Here is a 15,695-nt window from a genome sequence, read left to right as displayed (position 1 = left end):
AGAGAGCCTTATTATGCTAGGACGTGACTTGCCTTGGCCTTTTCTTGGTCCTGTTTTTGAGTTAGAAGATACTGACATAAGCAACCAGTTCTGTTCTCTGGAGAACGCTAGCTTGGTGAACTAACTGTGTCTGAACATAAGGTAGCTGAGGACAGTTTCTGATGTTGTAATGGACGTGCAAGTTTACTCCAGGTAACTGTTTTCTACTGACTCCAGCCATTCTTGATTCCATGCTCTTTCTCCACGAGACCTTCAGCCCTGCATTGAAGAAATTCACAGATAAAATTCAATGTCTCCAGGGCTGGGGATTTAGCTTAGCGGCAAAAGCGCCTGCCTGGCAAGCGCAAGGTTGTGAGTTCGGTTCCCGGTACCGGAGAAAAACCAAAAAAAAAAAAAAATTCAATGTCTCCAATGAGCTAGGGGGTTTGGAAACCTAAACCATCAAGTTAAGCCATAATGCAAGCCTTGCCACCAATCTCCCACCCCCGGAGGACTGTTATCAAGTGCTGTGGATCCCACTTCCAATTATCTTTGTTCCTAAGCCCCTTTCTCTGTCATCTCAAGGGCAATCTCCTGGCTCAGGCTCTCAGGATCTTTTGTGGTTGAGGGACTCCACACTGTTTTCCCTGCCTTAATCCTGTCCGTTGAACCCAGCCTCCACAACACTTGGAGGCTTTCCTCCCCAAAAATCAGATCAATTTTATTGTTCCTCTCTGTCAAAGGTTTCCAAGCTTCCCCTTGACTTTGGGTGCCATTCAGGTTCTTTAGAACCTATCCAGGCCCTGCTCCTGTGGCACATTCTACAGTGTCCCCTCCAGCCACGTTGAGACTCCTGTTCTGTCACCTCAGACCAGACTCCTCCAGAATGCCAGTCTCTCAGACTGCTCCTCCCAGGAATGCCTTCAGCCCCTCCCTTATCCTCCTATCATCCTTCAGCATTCAGCTGTATCTCTTTCTCTGGGGCTCTGGGTGGAGGGACATTTTAGGACAGCCTTTATTCTTGAAATGGTTTGTCTTCTTGGAAAGACTATAAGCACCTCCAAGTCAAGAGCGGAAATACATTTCTGTGGTTTTCCTCTGTTGGAGGATAGCTGGTATTTAACAATGTGTGTTGAATGATTAGCTAAGTAGAAATCTGGGGTCAACATTGCTAAAGTCCAGAGACATCACAAGGAAAGGTATCTGCCAGACCTTGATTACCTTGTTCACAGAGTCTGGCTACCCATGCTTGTATGATGTTAATTTAATTAACATTTATCTTATATACGCATGTAGTTTATTTTAGGCAGTTGCTTAGGAAAGAATAAGAAATAGATATAATAATACTTACATAGTACTTCTGCTGTGTTCTGATTTCTTTGCTAGTATTTTCTGTATTTTACAGATATGACTGAGAACTGAGCTTGAGTAATGGTTTCTCTAGATCACACAGCTGACATAAACTGTGGTTTGATCCTGGAGACTCTTGTTCCAAAGTCTGTGCCACCACCTGCCACAAGATATGGCCTGTAGTACAAAAACAAAAACATAAACAAAAGCAGCTAACAGACACCAAGTGCTTACCACGTGCCAGGGTGTATTCCCATGGCTTCTTTCATGGGGAAAACCAGGAAATTTAACCAAGAGGTACCTGTCTTCCTCATTTGTAATATGAAATAAAAATGACTTCAATTTTATGGGGTTTGTGGTGAACATTAAATAAAATAAAGCATGGAAAAACTGGGTAGGTTTTGGAGACTACTAGCTTTAGTGAACAATTATTCATGTGACCTAATGAATAAAGTCATCCCTCGGTATCAAGGGCTGTTATGGTTTGTGTCTAGATGTCTCCCCCTGCCAAAGCCTCATACATAGGCTTCTAGAGTTTTTGACTGATTAATGGTTCAATGCTGGGATTATGGGTGTGAGTGCTGCACCAGCCAACATAAGGGAGGGAAAGAGGGTTACTCTCTCCGTCTCCCTTTTTGCTCTTGTTGCTTTTGCTGTCCTCTGCCACCATGAACTGTTGCCCTCTGCCATGTGCCACTCTGCCTTGGAGCCAGCCAAGAATGAACTGAAACATTCACAAACTGTGAGCTAAATAAACTTTTCCTTCCTAATTTTGGGTATCAGGCATTTTGTCCCACAACAACAACAACAGAAAAGTAACTAAGACAAAGGCATACCAATTCCAGGCCCTTCCTCAGATACCAAATTCCATGAATGCTCAAGTCCTTTAAATAAAATGGTATAGTGTTTGCACACAACCTGTATAGATTCCCTCTTGATTTTTTTTCTTTTCTCAAATTTTCTTCATTCAGATAAATAAAATTTATTTTTGTTAGTACATCCAATGCATAATGTTTACATTACTTTTATGGATTTGATACATGTAAATAACACATTTTAATTCCTTTTTCCATCCCCTTTCTCCCCTCCTTCCCCTGTTCTCCTCTCTCTTCTTCCTTCCCTTCATCTTTGATCCACTGCCCATTTGAGAAAGATCTATCTCCCTACCTCCTATTAGCTATCCTTTATTTTGTTCTTTATTTATGATTTGAGTTTCTCATATAAGAGGAAATCATGCAATGTGTTAGCTTGTGTGTCTGATTTATTTCACTTAATATTGTGATAATGCAATGTAAATGCTATGCAGATAGTTGTAGTTTTGTTTAAGGAATGATGATAGGAAAATGCCTGTACATATTCAGTATACATACTATTTAAAAGATATCTTTGATCCATGTTTATTTGCACTGACAGATGTGGTACTCACCAGTATGGGGGCTGACCAAGCAATTGAGGGTTCTTTTGTTCAATTCAATATAAATCATGAATAGGCAAACTGCACCTCTGCTATTGGCCCTGATGCCGCTAGTTAACCCCAGTTAGTGCCAAATGCCATCACAAGACCACTTCAGTTTCTGCTTTCTTATCATTCATCTTCATTGGATGCTGATCTCTGGAGCTCTTTGGGGCTAACAGCTTCAAGTGTTTATAACTTTTTCTTTTAAAGGACCTCTCTGTCCATACTACTCAGGATAAGAACCCTGACTAGATTTACAGGGCCTTCCAAGCACACAGCACTCCAGGGGATTTACAGGACTGTTGGAATGAGGCTGCAGCATAGGGCACCACTGCACATAAGTGAGCCCTTAAATGTGATGGGGAAGCTGCTTATAAAACAGTCGCAGGTCTGTGATAGGCCCATATTCAAGTATGCCAATTGGTCCAGATTTCTCTGAACTCAAGCCTTACTGAGTGGTCCAATTTTAATTCCACTGGTTGGTTCAAATTCAAATCCCCTGCAGTCAGCATAGACACCTCCCAGCATGGATGCAGGGCATCCAGAATAACTGAAGCCGGTTCAGCAAAACATCAAGCGATACAAGCTGCTTGACTGACAGCTGTCACATATCTGCAAAAATTCTAGGACCCAAACCAGGGAAACTTCAGAGAGGCTATCTGTAGTAATTACAGCTTGCCAGAGTTTGGGAAGGTTGGGGATGTGAATCATAGGCCTGGATCCCTCACTGATGTTTATCACTTTAGAGGTAATTTCCTTACCATTTCTTCAAAGAGGTGGCAGGGTCAGGAGGTAAAGGAGTGGGGAGGAACACCAAGGCTGATAGCTGAGCTACACTTCCTGTCAAAGGAGCCTAGAGAGTAACTCTAGGAGTGGCAGGAGGACACTGGACACTGGGGCAAGTTGTCCCAGTCAGTCCTCCAGGGCCTAAGGGAGAGCAAAGGGAAAAGGGGAGGGGCATGAAGGTTACCAGCCAAAGCTCCCACCACCTTAGGCTAAAAAGGAGAGAGTCAGGCACTTCTGGTCTGTTTCAATGGTTTCTGGAAACATTAATCTTGAAGATATACCTGTTTCAGTGAGCCCAGTGGACATGTGTAGCTTTAGGTGAGTACAGAGGTTGAAAGTAGAGATGGCAACAATGGCTGGTAAGGAGTTGGGCCTTGGCAGAGTGAGAGGTTAGAAAATCTTAAAGCATTCATCTTCTCTTTTACTGGGAAAAACCCTCAAGGCCCTCCTGGTGACTACTCTTATTCAACCCTGTCTTCTAACACACTTTATTGCATGTTGAGGGGTTCCATTCCCAATTTCTGAGGCAAGGGGAATCAACTCCAAGTTGGAGCCCTGCAAACTGTTATTTGCTAACATTGCTGATACCATTTAGACATATGTGCACTGCCTAACCTTTTTGTCTTTTGAGAAAAACTGTCCACCTATAAAAAACTGACTTGACAAAAAGTTCTGGTTTGACTCATCATTCTGCTTTTTTAAAATAAATGATGAGTATGCAAGGTGGATCTTTGATGAGCCAACATTGCACTGTGGATGCATATCAATGTTCACATGCTATTAGAACAGAAGGTGCTGTATACAGAAATGTTGCTTTGAAGCACTATTTGCAAAGTATGCCAACTTCTGTATCTGTATTTGGAAAAAATAAAACAGGCTATGTTTTAGTCAAAAAAATAAATAAATAAAGCATCAGGGCTAAAGCCTGCTTCTACTTCTGGCAAATGAGATGTTTGAATTTGTCCATTTTAAAAGTCTCATCCAGTTCAGTATTTTCTAACTCCATGGTCTCCACGTCTCTTACACACCAAGAGACTTCTTTAGCTTCTCTTTCCTGACCCCAGATTTAGATACTCTGTGTATCTCCCCAATACTGCATCTGGTATACCCCACTCCATTGGGAAATTTGCTTAGTATTTCAACTTATGTGGCTCTCTAAGTATGTAGTTATGTCTAACTATCACCTTATAGTGCTCTTTCTCTGTCTCACTTTTTGAGTGATCCATTAGCTCTCTACTCATCATCTTATCACCCCCATAATAGACCCTCTGTAGCAACCTTCAATAGCTCTCCATTGCAAAAGAGGCACAAGATGAAGAATTCCTTAGCCCTCCTAGCAGAGATGGGCTAAATACTTCAAAGTTAATAGAAACAGGAAAAATACAAAGTGAGTGTTCCACTTTGCAAATCAAGGAAAGCCTAAGAAACTATGTTAAGCATGCTTTGTTTTCATGGTGTTTTGTTTGTTTTTTTTGGTGGGGGTGCTGCAGGATAGAGAGGGTATACCGAGGGAGGTGTGTGAGAAGAAAGGGGTGAGAAGAGAAGGAGTGGAAGGAGACACAGGGCACAGGGTGTGGGCCACCTGGGAGACTGACATAGGATGTTGGAGTCAGAAAGCTGGTTTAAAGGAATCCAGAGAGAAAGTCACAGGAGAGAAAAGAGGTGTTTGTGTGAAAAAACAGGGGCCAGGGTGAGAAGAGCTCAAATATCGAGAAACTGAGAAAAGGGGAGGCGAAGAGGTTAGTGTGAAGAGTGAAATAAGAAATTGTATTCCACAAGGCAACCTAAGACAAGGAGCCTGGCCCTTGGGAGTCTCTGAACGCAGAGGTGTGATCCAGGCTGCAGACGTTTCTGCGGGTGTATTGTGGTAATGGGAAACTCTGCACTGCACCTTCTTCTGTTTGCTTCCCACCTATGCTGCTCCTTTCTTCTTCTGCCGCTTAAATGAGGGTTTTGTTTATTTGGAGGCACTGTTCCTTATATTTCCTGATTTTATCTCCATTTGTACTTTGCTTACGGTAAAATGGATTTAGGACCAGAGAAAGTCAAAAAGTGGATGAAAACAAATAAATACAGTTATCAGTCTGTGAAGCCACTTTCTTATTCTGTTAGGTCTGCGATAGCATGAAAGGCTACTGGTTCCAAAGTCGCTGAAAAGTGTGATCCTAAAATTTAAATGGCCATTGGTCCTGCGAAAGGCAGTCAGACCTCATGCTGAACTGTGCGCTGAAGCCATTCATGCAAAATGAGAAATCCTGGATACGACTGGTGCATCCTCAGGGTGCCAAGGCCACCTGGAAATACCTGTGGTAGCACCATAGCAGAGATTACTCAGATCAAAGAGTATTGGTGACATTAAATAGTTCAACACAAAACCAAATCAACATGAAAAAAAACCCTAAAGCAACCCCCACAAGTACTATCTGCATCTTGCCTTCCTAAGCAGGTTGGCTTTCCTCTGAAAATCTAGCATCTTCCTTCCTTTCCCCTAGATACATTGGAGCATTTTTGGGTCATAGGGTGAAATAGTCTCCAGCTCTCTGAGATATTTCAAGATTTCCCATAGTTCCAGGGAGTTTCTTTCTCTCTCTCTCTCTCTTTTTTTTTTTTCTCACTTCAGTAATCCTTAAAGACTGTGAACTTTGAATTTCCTGCTTCCTTGAAATCTCATTATCAATCTATTCATGTTTACATTTTGGAACACTGCAACAAAAGCGAACTCAGTCAACTTTGTTATTGGAAGACAGTTCACTCCATTAGCCCTGGAAGTAAGGGAATCTTGTTTCTCTGAAACAGATGTTAAATCTCCCTGTTTCCTCAGCCATTCACCTCTGCAACAAGTGCTGGGGAGGACAGAGACTGCAGTGAGCTACAGGCTGTAGGTTACCCTATATTTACTTATTTATTTATTTATTTATTTATTTATTTATTTATTTATTTATTTATTTATCTTTTTGAGACAGGTTCTCACTTTGTAGCCCAGGCTGGTCTAGAACTCACAATGATCCTCCCGTCTCAGCCTCCTAAGGGAAAAAGCTAGGAACTGGGTAGACTGTGGAAGATGTGTCTTTGCCTCAGCCTTGTCACTGTCAGCTGTTGTGTGCAAACATCTTGTTACAAAACCTGGTGTGTTAATCAGGCTTTTGTTTCTGCAGCAAAATACCTAAGCAAATCAATGTATAAAGATGAAAGGTTTGGAAAGGTTTGTGGGATATAGCTTTGGACATATGAGGTTTGTGGCTCATAGCTTTGGAGATTTTAGTCCAAGACAGATTGACTCTTTTGTTCTGGACCTGTAGCAGTGCATCATGGTGGGAGTGTGGGGGGAGCAAAGCTGCTCATCTCATGACTATGATGTGAAAGAAAGAGGAAGGAGCTGGGGTCCTGTGATCCCTTTTAAGGGCAACTCCCAGCTCTCACTAGGCCCCACCTTTTAAAAGTATCTACTATCTCCCAGGAGCACTCTCTAGGAGCATTTAACATGTGAGTCTTTGTGGGACATTAAGATTCTAGGAGCAGCTGGGCATGATGGTGTACCCTTGTAATCCCAACATTTTGAGAGATTGAGGCAGGAGGATCTCAAGTTTGAATTCAACCTGGACAACTTAGCAAATTAGTCAGACCTTATCTCAGAATAAAAAATTAAAAAAATAAAGAGCTAAGTTTACGCTCAATGCAAAGGCCCTGTATTCAATGTTCAGTATCCCCCTCCCCAAAATATCTAAACCATAGCACCTGGACCCTGAACTCACTTCAGTGAAAAAGTCTATGATCTCTGACAGCTGCTGATGAATGGCTAGTCTCACTAATGTGTCACCAGTGGCCAGGTTATGAAGCTACTAGCACAATCAAAATAGGGACAACTGGGAGTTATTGGGACAGCAATGTCCGCTTGCATACAGCAAGCCAAGGAAAATATTCTGAATTAGTAGACATCCTTTCAGATCAACAGCATCTTTATCTCTGGTTTGGAGGTACACACATCTTTTGCAGCAAAGCAAAGAGGGCATCTAACTCAAGCTTGTGAAACCCCAAAATAGCCATGGGGTAAAGGAAATGCAGCATTAGCCTTGCAGTTGGTGGGCTGCTGAGTGGGTATATTTGACCTGAAATACAGCAAGTCGTATTTTTACTATTATTTACTACATTTTTTATTTCTTTTAAAAGATGATTATAAGCAGAAATGAGGAGGCAAGTACCGAACTGTTTGGAAATACTCTTAGATCTTTCTGTGGACCTCTGCACTGTCCAGTACAATTGCCTCTAGCCCTATGCACCTACTCAAATTTAAATAAATAAAATTATATTAAAATAGAATTCAGCTCATCTGTCACACTTGGCCATGCTTTAAATGTTCAACAAGTACACGTACTGGTGGTTACTACACTAGACAGGGTAGACGGGGCCACTGCACTCAGAGTACAATGTTGTAAGTGCAGCTCCAGAATTTCTTGAGTCCCTTGCAAATATTATATAGCTATTTTATTTCTCAAAGCTTTCCTGTCTTGTTAGGACTTTTTCACCTATGAAGTTGAGCTAGTACACTTTCCTTCACAGGACTCCTGAAATTTAAATGAAACATTAATTGCCTTAGAGTGTACATCTTATTCCCTGGCACATTATGGACAATGTATACAAGTGGTTTGATTGCAGCTGTCAACAGGTTCATTCATTCTCTGACCAAACAAGTCTGTATTTTAAAAGTACCTAGAACCAGGAATAGAGATGGCTTAGTGGTAGACCATTTGCCTACCATGTGCAAGGCCCTGGGGTCAACCTCCATCACTGAAAACTAAACTAAAAAGACTAAAAAGACAACAACAAAAACAACAACTAAAGAACTAAAGACAGCAACAAAAACCTATCCATAACCCACATAGCTTTCTGAAACAATTGGAATCAGACTATTTTTATGGGAGTTAAATCACTCATCATGATTGGTGAATGCCTTTTTCAGAACCAGGCCAAGATCATATTTTCAAGGCCAGCCTGGGCTACACAGCAAGTTTAAAGCCAGTGTAAGATATACACATACTAGCCCCACCCCCAATCATTGGTCTTAAGAAAAGTCTCTTCCTTTCTAAGCTCTTTTGTGTCTTAATAGAAAAGAAGGAAATGAGAATCCCCCATGAGTAGTAACTGTTCTAGCCCTGACATGCCCTCTTCCCTTTTTTAAAGTCCTATCAGATTTAAAAAAAAAAAAAATCTCTGCAAAGAGGTGTTATGCTGTAGGTGTCAGCATAGCCTTGGGTCCAGACAGGCAAACTGGCTGCTCCTGTGGGAACTGTGTATATACACCATGGGTAATTACTTTGGGTTACAGCTGCTAACATGATTTTGCAAACTCCCTGCCTGCAAAAGACTGATCATCCGCTCAAGAATGGGCCTGAACTTACTGCCACTGTGCACCTTGCAGACCTACCTGAGCTTCTCCTGCCACAGGCTCTTTAGGTCTGTCATAATTTGCATTCCTTAGGCAAATGGAATAAGTGGAATTTAAATGTGTTAGGCAACTTTCATCCTGATAGAACACCAAGATGACATGCATGCCATGATCTCACTATTTAGGATTTCTGCTTTCAAATCATTAATGTATGCTTCAACAGGCAGGTGAGTTATAGCAGCTGGGCTCAGTTCTGCTTAGTTTTCACTAAGGCTTCTTCCTAGTTGCACAGCCCTTGCTTTCTGCAGCACCATCATATATCTTAGTGGGACTTGATAATATTCTGGTGTGGTGGAAAGACACTGAGGCATTGCAGTCAGAAGACCAGAATTATGGTGCTGGGCTACAAGATAAGTTGATGTTCCCTTGTACCCACAAAGAAATGTCGGATCGGAGGGTTACAGTGAGACATGTTAGTTGGTCTGTGCCTGCCAGTGGAGAGAATGATGATGCCCTTCTAGGTTTTACAAGGATAAAGGGAGTCTTTGTATATTTGAAGTCATTTATTCAATTTACTGGAAAGAACTACAAATTATTTCACTAGCGACCCTAAATGACGCTTTTGCCTCATAATTTGTCTTGACTTATTTAATTTTTCCTTAATTAACTCAGTAATGAGATGACAGAATAACAAGTGGCTGTTTTGATCTCCAGTAATACCTATAGAACTGCATTTTCATAGCTCTTCTGATACATAAGCCACAGTGAATTGGTTCTGAGAGCTTTGCCTCCTTTTGAGGAAGTGATTAGTAAAGGCTAGGTGGCCTGGGGTAGTGGACTTCAACTAGAATCACAGTTCTACTTTGTTTGGATGTGAGGACTTTGGTTTGTCACTAACTCTGTAGACAATCTTCTGGCCATAAAATGGTGAAAAGAACCATGCTTCAGGCTTAAATGTGTACAAAAAGTTAATAAAAGCTGTGTAAAAACACAGGAATGTGGCTATGAAATCCCACACCAGCTCTCTGCATGTCCACCCAGTAAGTCTGGAAAGCACCAGTTTTGGATCATTAGCTTCCTCAGGTTTTCTCTGGATTTTACTTTTCAAAAATCTCACTTGTCTCCGCAGCCCTGAAACAAAAAGAAACTCTTACTGAAGATGCTGCTGATGGTACCAATTTATTCATTTACAAATTGCTAGGTAGGATGCTTTGTGTGACAACTGCCTTGAGCTTTGTCCAGTGAAGACCTTATCTCTCTGTCGTGAGGGGCCAAGAACCTGTCCTTGCTGACTACATCACATGCATCATCATTTGTACGTTAGTAATCTGTGAGGGAAGACTTCAGTGCAGAAGAACTCACTAAGTGTATTGATGGTGGGTCAAAAGCAATCGGAAACCACAGTGAGTGCCTATCAGATGATCTACTCTATCCTGAGAGTGATATGTGTACAAACTGTGAGTAATTTAGGCTTTCAAGGTTCTCTGGGCAAGTAAAAGATGGGTTATTCTGGCCTAAGACTTTTTGATCTGCATTTTAAAGAGTTCTGAAGAAACCAGGGCTGGAGGCAGAGCTTAAAAAAATAACCGCATGCCTTTGGCACATGTGTATCTTTAAAAATTATGAGGTTGGGTTGTTCCCACCTTTCTACTCCAAAAAAAGTGTGGAAATAAAACCTCGTCCAACGTGGCTATCCCAGGGCTCATAAGGTGATACTGGTTAAAATCCCATTAGGGAGCGGCTGTGGGCGTGGTTCAGTGCCCCGTGCTTGCCTAGCACGCGTGACCTGGGCTTGATCTCCAGCACAACCATCAAAAAGCAAAATAAAACGAAACCACCCCAAAGAACTGTTTTAATTTAGAATTAGTATGCATGCTATCACTGCCCTGTTTTCAGTTTCAACTACAGGATCTCAGAGATTTAACGATTTCCAACCTGTGTGATCTCAAGTGGGGCAGCGAGGAGCCAAAGTGAGCCCGAAGGCACTATGGCAACCTACATTCTCTCCCCTTGAAATAACAGTAGCTAATGCAACCAGTTCACTTCAGCAAATAATAAATTTATTAGGTGCTTCCAAGTACAAAACATTGACAGCTGCTGTAGGGGATTATAAAGACATGTAGGGGATGCGCCGCCTGCCCTCAAAGAGCTTACAATCTAGGCAGTTAGTCACAGGGGTAAGTCGTGATGATACAGCACAGTAGGTGACATCAACTGAGTTTTTGAAAATGTTCCCAGCCTTTGAATTCTTTTCTTGTCAAAGATGTACAGCATTCTTACAACTGGGAAGCTAAGCAGTGGGAAAGAGACTTTTTGTGGAATGAATCTGAGACCTCGGCTTTGCTTACCAGCATCTTTGCTTTGCCTCTGCTTATTCTCAGAACTTTCTCAGCATGATTCCCTAACAGGACCTTTGTTTGGAGACAGTCTCGCTTCCTGAACCTTCACCAGGATTTCCTGTTTTGATGAGTGGCTCAGTGGTAGTTTGGCCTTGGAATGATTCACGATCCAATTTTTTCTTCAGTAAATCTTTTGATTTCAGTTGATGCTTATGTTCCTACACTTTGCAATCTGTGCTTCTAAGAGGTGGAAGTAAGATGCAATACAAAGGAAAGCAGGCCAGACTCTTTTCCCTTATGTTAAACATTTAATAGTGCACTTACTGGTTATACTCTGTACAGATATAGAGCAAATTATAAACTTCTTCCTCTTATTTATTTTTTCACTTAGACTATATTCATGTAAAGTGTATTTACAATAAAGGAGAAAAAAGCCTTGAGGTACAAAACCCAAAAGAATATCTGAGGTATAAATACAAATATATTTTAAATAATAATCTTTATCATGCTTTATCTATGTCTGAAAGCAGAGTGGACAGACATGTGTACATGTTTCTTAATAGAATGGTATATACAACATACAATCTTACAAATCTGGAAGCCATCAAAATTGAATATATAAGTGTATCTTCACAAGGAACACTGATATCCAAAATACTCAAATTTTAAAACTCTAGTCTGACCCCCCAAATTCTTCAAAGAACCTCTGAAATAACACTGACAATGGTAACTAAAATACATTATAACAAAATAAAAATCCTTCTTACAACTCTCATTCATACATATTATTCACTTCTGATCCATACAAAATAAATTTACTAATACTGTCTCAAGTCAACCTTGCCCATTCCAGTAAAACCTGTATAAAGACCACCCTTCCAAAACACTGAGCTATTTTCTTTCAGTACGATTACTACTTCCCTTTATTACTAACATATATTTCAAGGGCATTATGAAGGAAAATAAAAAGAGATATAGAGAAAACAAAATAAAAAGTCTAGAAAATCTGTTTGCTGATAAGGATGGACCCCAATTAATAAATATGTGCAGTTTGCAGGAATGCTGTTAACAGCTACCAAAAAAAAAAGGCCAGGCTTAAATTAAATTTACAGAGATTTCACTGGGAGAGAGTTTCCTACGTTCTTATGCATAATGTGCATAGTGTCTTAAAGAGCTTATGCTATAAACATGAAAATACAAGAATTTCAACAGATGGAAGATTTTGCTGTTTAATTCAGGAATAAATTTTTGAGTGTTTAGTTTTTACTATTCATTTAAAAACAAAACCTATACTTTGGAGCCAGTAATGATGGAGAGGAGGGCATTCATCTCTGAACTAGTCTTTACTGGCTAACGCTACATCTCAATTGCTGCAACCAAGTCTAGAAACAAACTGCATTTGAAATAAGTATCAAAATAATGTACAATTGTTTTTTAAGGGAGAGAAGAGGTTGACGGAGAAAGAATGTGCTTAACAACCTGGAAAAAAATAAATGGACAGGGGTGTCGGGTCCTTTCTGAATGAATCCATGGGTAGTCAGATAGTCCAGGTTAAACTGAGCCTGGTGCATCAACATGCTTCCCAGAGGCATCTCAGTGTGCCAGACACTGCATTCCAACTTACACATCTATGCCATTCAACCCGTGACAAACACACATTCACACTCCTCTGTGCAAACCTTTCTTTGCTCATCTCAGTGAGAAAACATGTCAGAGTACCAACTATTCCAGTGGATACACCAGTCCCGCAACACACTGCAAATACATGACATAGGTACACATACACTGATATCACAACAAAATGAAGTATCTTCATTATCTTCCATAATGTTTTTAGAGTTTTGCTTCTCAGAAGCAATTTGAATAAGAATACAAGTACATTTCTCTTTTGCACAGTCTTATATATTCCAGTCAAGGTCTAGAACTTAGACCTAAAACAAACAGGAAGCAGCTTTAAAAATGTATCAAATGGCTAGAGTCAATTTCTACACTCCAACTTGGATTTATTTCAGGATCAGACACAGACCGATTTTTCCAAGGACTGGCAAGGTTCTAGGACATCACCCAGGTGGATACAGATGCTTTGCCTCAGTAATCACCTAGATTTGCTGTCCTTGGTTTCACTGTTCTGATTACTGAAGGAGTCTCGGATCTTTACCACTTCGGCTGCACACAAATGTCCAAAGGATTTGGTGTACCACTCTGGCATGTGGCCCCTATTGGAGAAAGAAAAAAAAAATGGTGATTTATTTAAGCTAGAGAACGCTGAAGTAAAGGTGAAAGCAATCATGAATACATCCCATTTCTCTCTCTCTCCCTCTCCCTCTTTGGTGCTGGGGCTTGGACTCAGGGCCTTGCGCATGCTACAGAAGTGCTGTACCACAGAGCTACACCCCCAAGGCTCCCCTTCCATTTTTTTTTTTCTTTTGGTTTTTCTCTGGTACCGGGAACCGAACTCATGACCTTGCGCTTGCCAGGCAGGTGCTTTTGCCGCTGAGCTAAATCCCCAGCCCCCTCCCCTTCCATTTTTTGATGAAGACAATGTAAAAGTAAAGGTTATTAATTTATCTCCAAGTGATCTTCTGTCATGTCCATTGTATTTGAAACTAGAAATTTCCAAGGAACCACATATTGGTCATAGATATTGGATGAAACTGCTCCATAAAGGCTTGGGCTTAAGCCATAGAAACAGATCACATGGATATGTGAAGAGCTAGTGAGATGGGAAGATTTCAAAAAAAACTCATTTAACATGGGAGACAGTTTCTAGAGTTTTCAAAAATTCAACTTTTTTGACTTTATTGCTGCTTTCTACTCATTTTCTGATATAAATATATGTTCATTCACAGCATGGGACATAGGCCTAATCAATTACTAAAACTTCACTCCACACTATTCAAACACTTTTGAATAAAATGAGAAACATCTGCTTGCTAGTTCGAATGCAGAAAATACAACATCCTGTGGCATTTAAATTCAGGATAGAACCACCAAATTTGCATTGGTTTAGTACCAATTTTTCTAAAGAATCTAGGTTAGGCAGTGGTCCACAAAGACCAGCATACATAAAGGAGTTGCTTTAGCAGCACCGCTCTTAGTGAAGCCACCAAGATACAGTGACATGTTTGTGTAAGTCATTCTTTGCACCACACAGAAAGTGTGAATCTTTTTCATGGGACCTCTCTATCAAAAATTTAGAATCAGAACTTACCTTAAATCAGCTCTGCACATGTAGGTGAGTTTGGATTTTCCTGACCCGCAGGGTTCAATCAAATACCTGGACAGGAGCACATTAACCCTCACACCCACCACAGGGGCCCGGTCGTGATCCACGGAGGTGAGTAAAAGCGCACATGCTCCTTTGGGTAGATTAGTCCTCCAGGTTCTGTGGAGACAAAACCAGAGGCAGACGGTGGGATTTCTTTGCAAACTGAAAATAACACCTTATCAGAAGAGACAGTTAAGGGCCAGGCTCCGTGCCATGTGTAACCCATACTGGGTAAATGGCATCCTCTGGACCACCACATACAGATTTCAGGATGAATTGCTCCATACAGAGTCCCTTCTATTGAGGGCATACATGCTCTGACAGTCATCTCTTGGAAAAGAAAACTGTTATGATTTGGATCTAAAATGTCTCCCAAAGGCTGATGTGTTCAGAGGTTGGGCTTCTGGAAGGTGATTGGCTCATGAGGGCTCTAACACCATCAGTGGATTAATTCACTGATAGATTCATTATTTGTTGGCATTAGTAGGTCATGAGATGTGACAGAAATAGGAGATAGGGCCAAGCTAAAGGGCATACGGGTATGTCTTTAGGGACTATATATGATCTATTTCTCTCTCCCTATTTCCTGGCTGACATAAAGTGATCAGTCTCCTCCTTCATATGATCCTGCCATCATGTTCTGCTTTATATAAGGCTCAAAGTAATGGAGCCAGTAGGCCATGGACTGAAACCTCTGAAACTATGCACCAAAGTAAACCTTTCCTCCTTAAGTTGTTTCTTCAGGTACTTTGCCCCAGTGACAGAAAGCCGCCAAACACAAGAACCAATCTGAAGTGTTGCTAAAAAACCATTGTGACATTTCATGAATGTCTTAGAACATGGATATCCAAACAAACACTGCTCTGTTTGAAACATTGTGGATAAACTATATGACATTCCCTCAAATATTTTTGGAATTCCTCTTTCAATAATGTCTCCAGAGATTTTATGAATCCCAAATAAATCAGCATTAACCACATCTTGCTTGGGACCCAAATGTCATTTCCTGGTTTATTCATTCACTAGCTATTTCTAACCAAAAAATCTATCCTAAAAGGGACAAAAATCTGCTACAAAAGAGCGTCTTAATTTCAGTATGTCCCTCTTTCTGAGATCACTTCCAAAAGAGTTCCA

General features: G+C 40.9%; 1 protein-coding gene across 4 annotated transcripts in view; it reads right to left on the bottom strand.

The window, feature by feature from the left end:
• Positions 1–10,992: 10,992 nt before the first annotated feature.
• The window catches only part of Dlc1 (DLC1 Rho GTPase activating protein), a 381,773-nt gene continuing 377,070 nt past the window's right edge, over positions 10,993–15,695 (bottom strand). For all 4 annotated transcript variants that reach the window (XM_013521500.1, XM_013521501.1, XM_005398346.2 and 1 more), the window contains 2 exons: positions 14,505–14,678; positions 10,993–13,509 (listed from right to left, as the gene is read on the bottom strand). In XM_013521500.1, coding sequence (XP_013376954.1) covers positions 13,389–13,509; positions 14,505–14,678 — 295 coding nt within the window. In that variant the 3' untranslated portion in view covers positions 10,993–13,388. The remainder of the gene's footprint in view (positions 13,510–14,504; positions 14,679–15,695) is intronic.

Source organism: Chinchilla lanigera, unplaced genomic scaffold, assembly GCF_000276665.1.
Source record: "Chinchilla lanigera isolate Chin_1 unplaced genomic scaffold, ChiLan1.0 scaffold00062, whole genome shotgun sequence".
NCBI classification, from domain to species: domain Eukaryota; kingdom Metazoa; phylum Chordata; class Mammalia; order Rodentia; family Chinchillidae; genus Chinchilla; species Chinchilla lanigera.
The sequence above is the reverse complement of the archived record's forward strand: the minus strand, read 5'-3'. Positions and strand labels throughout refer to the sequence as shown.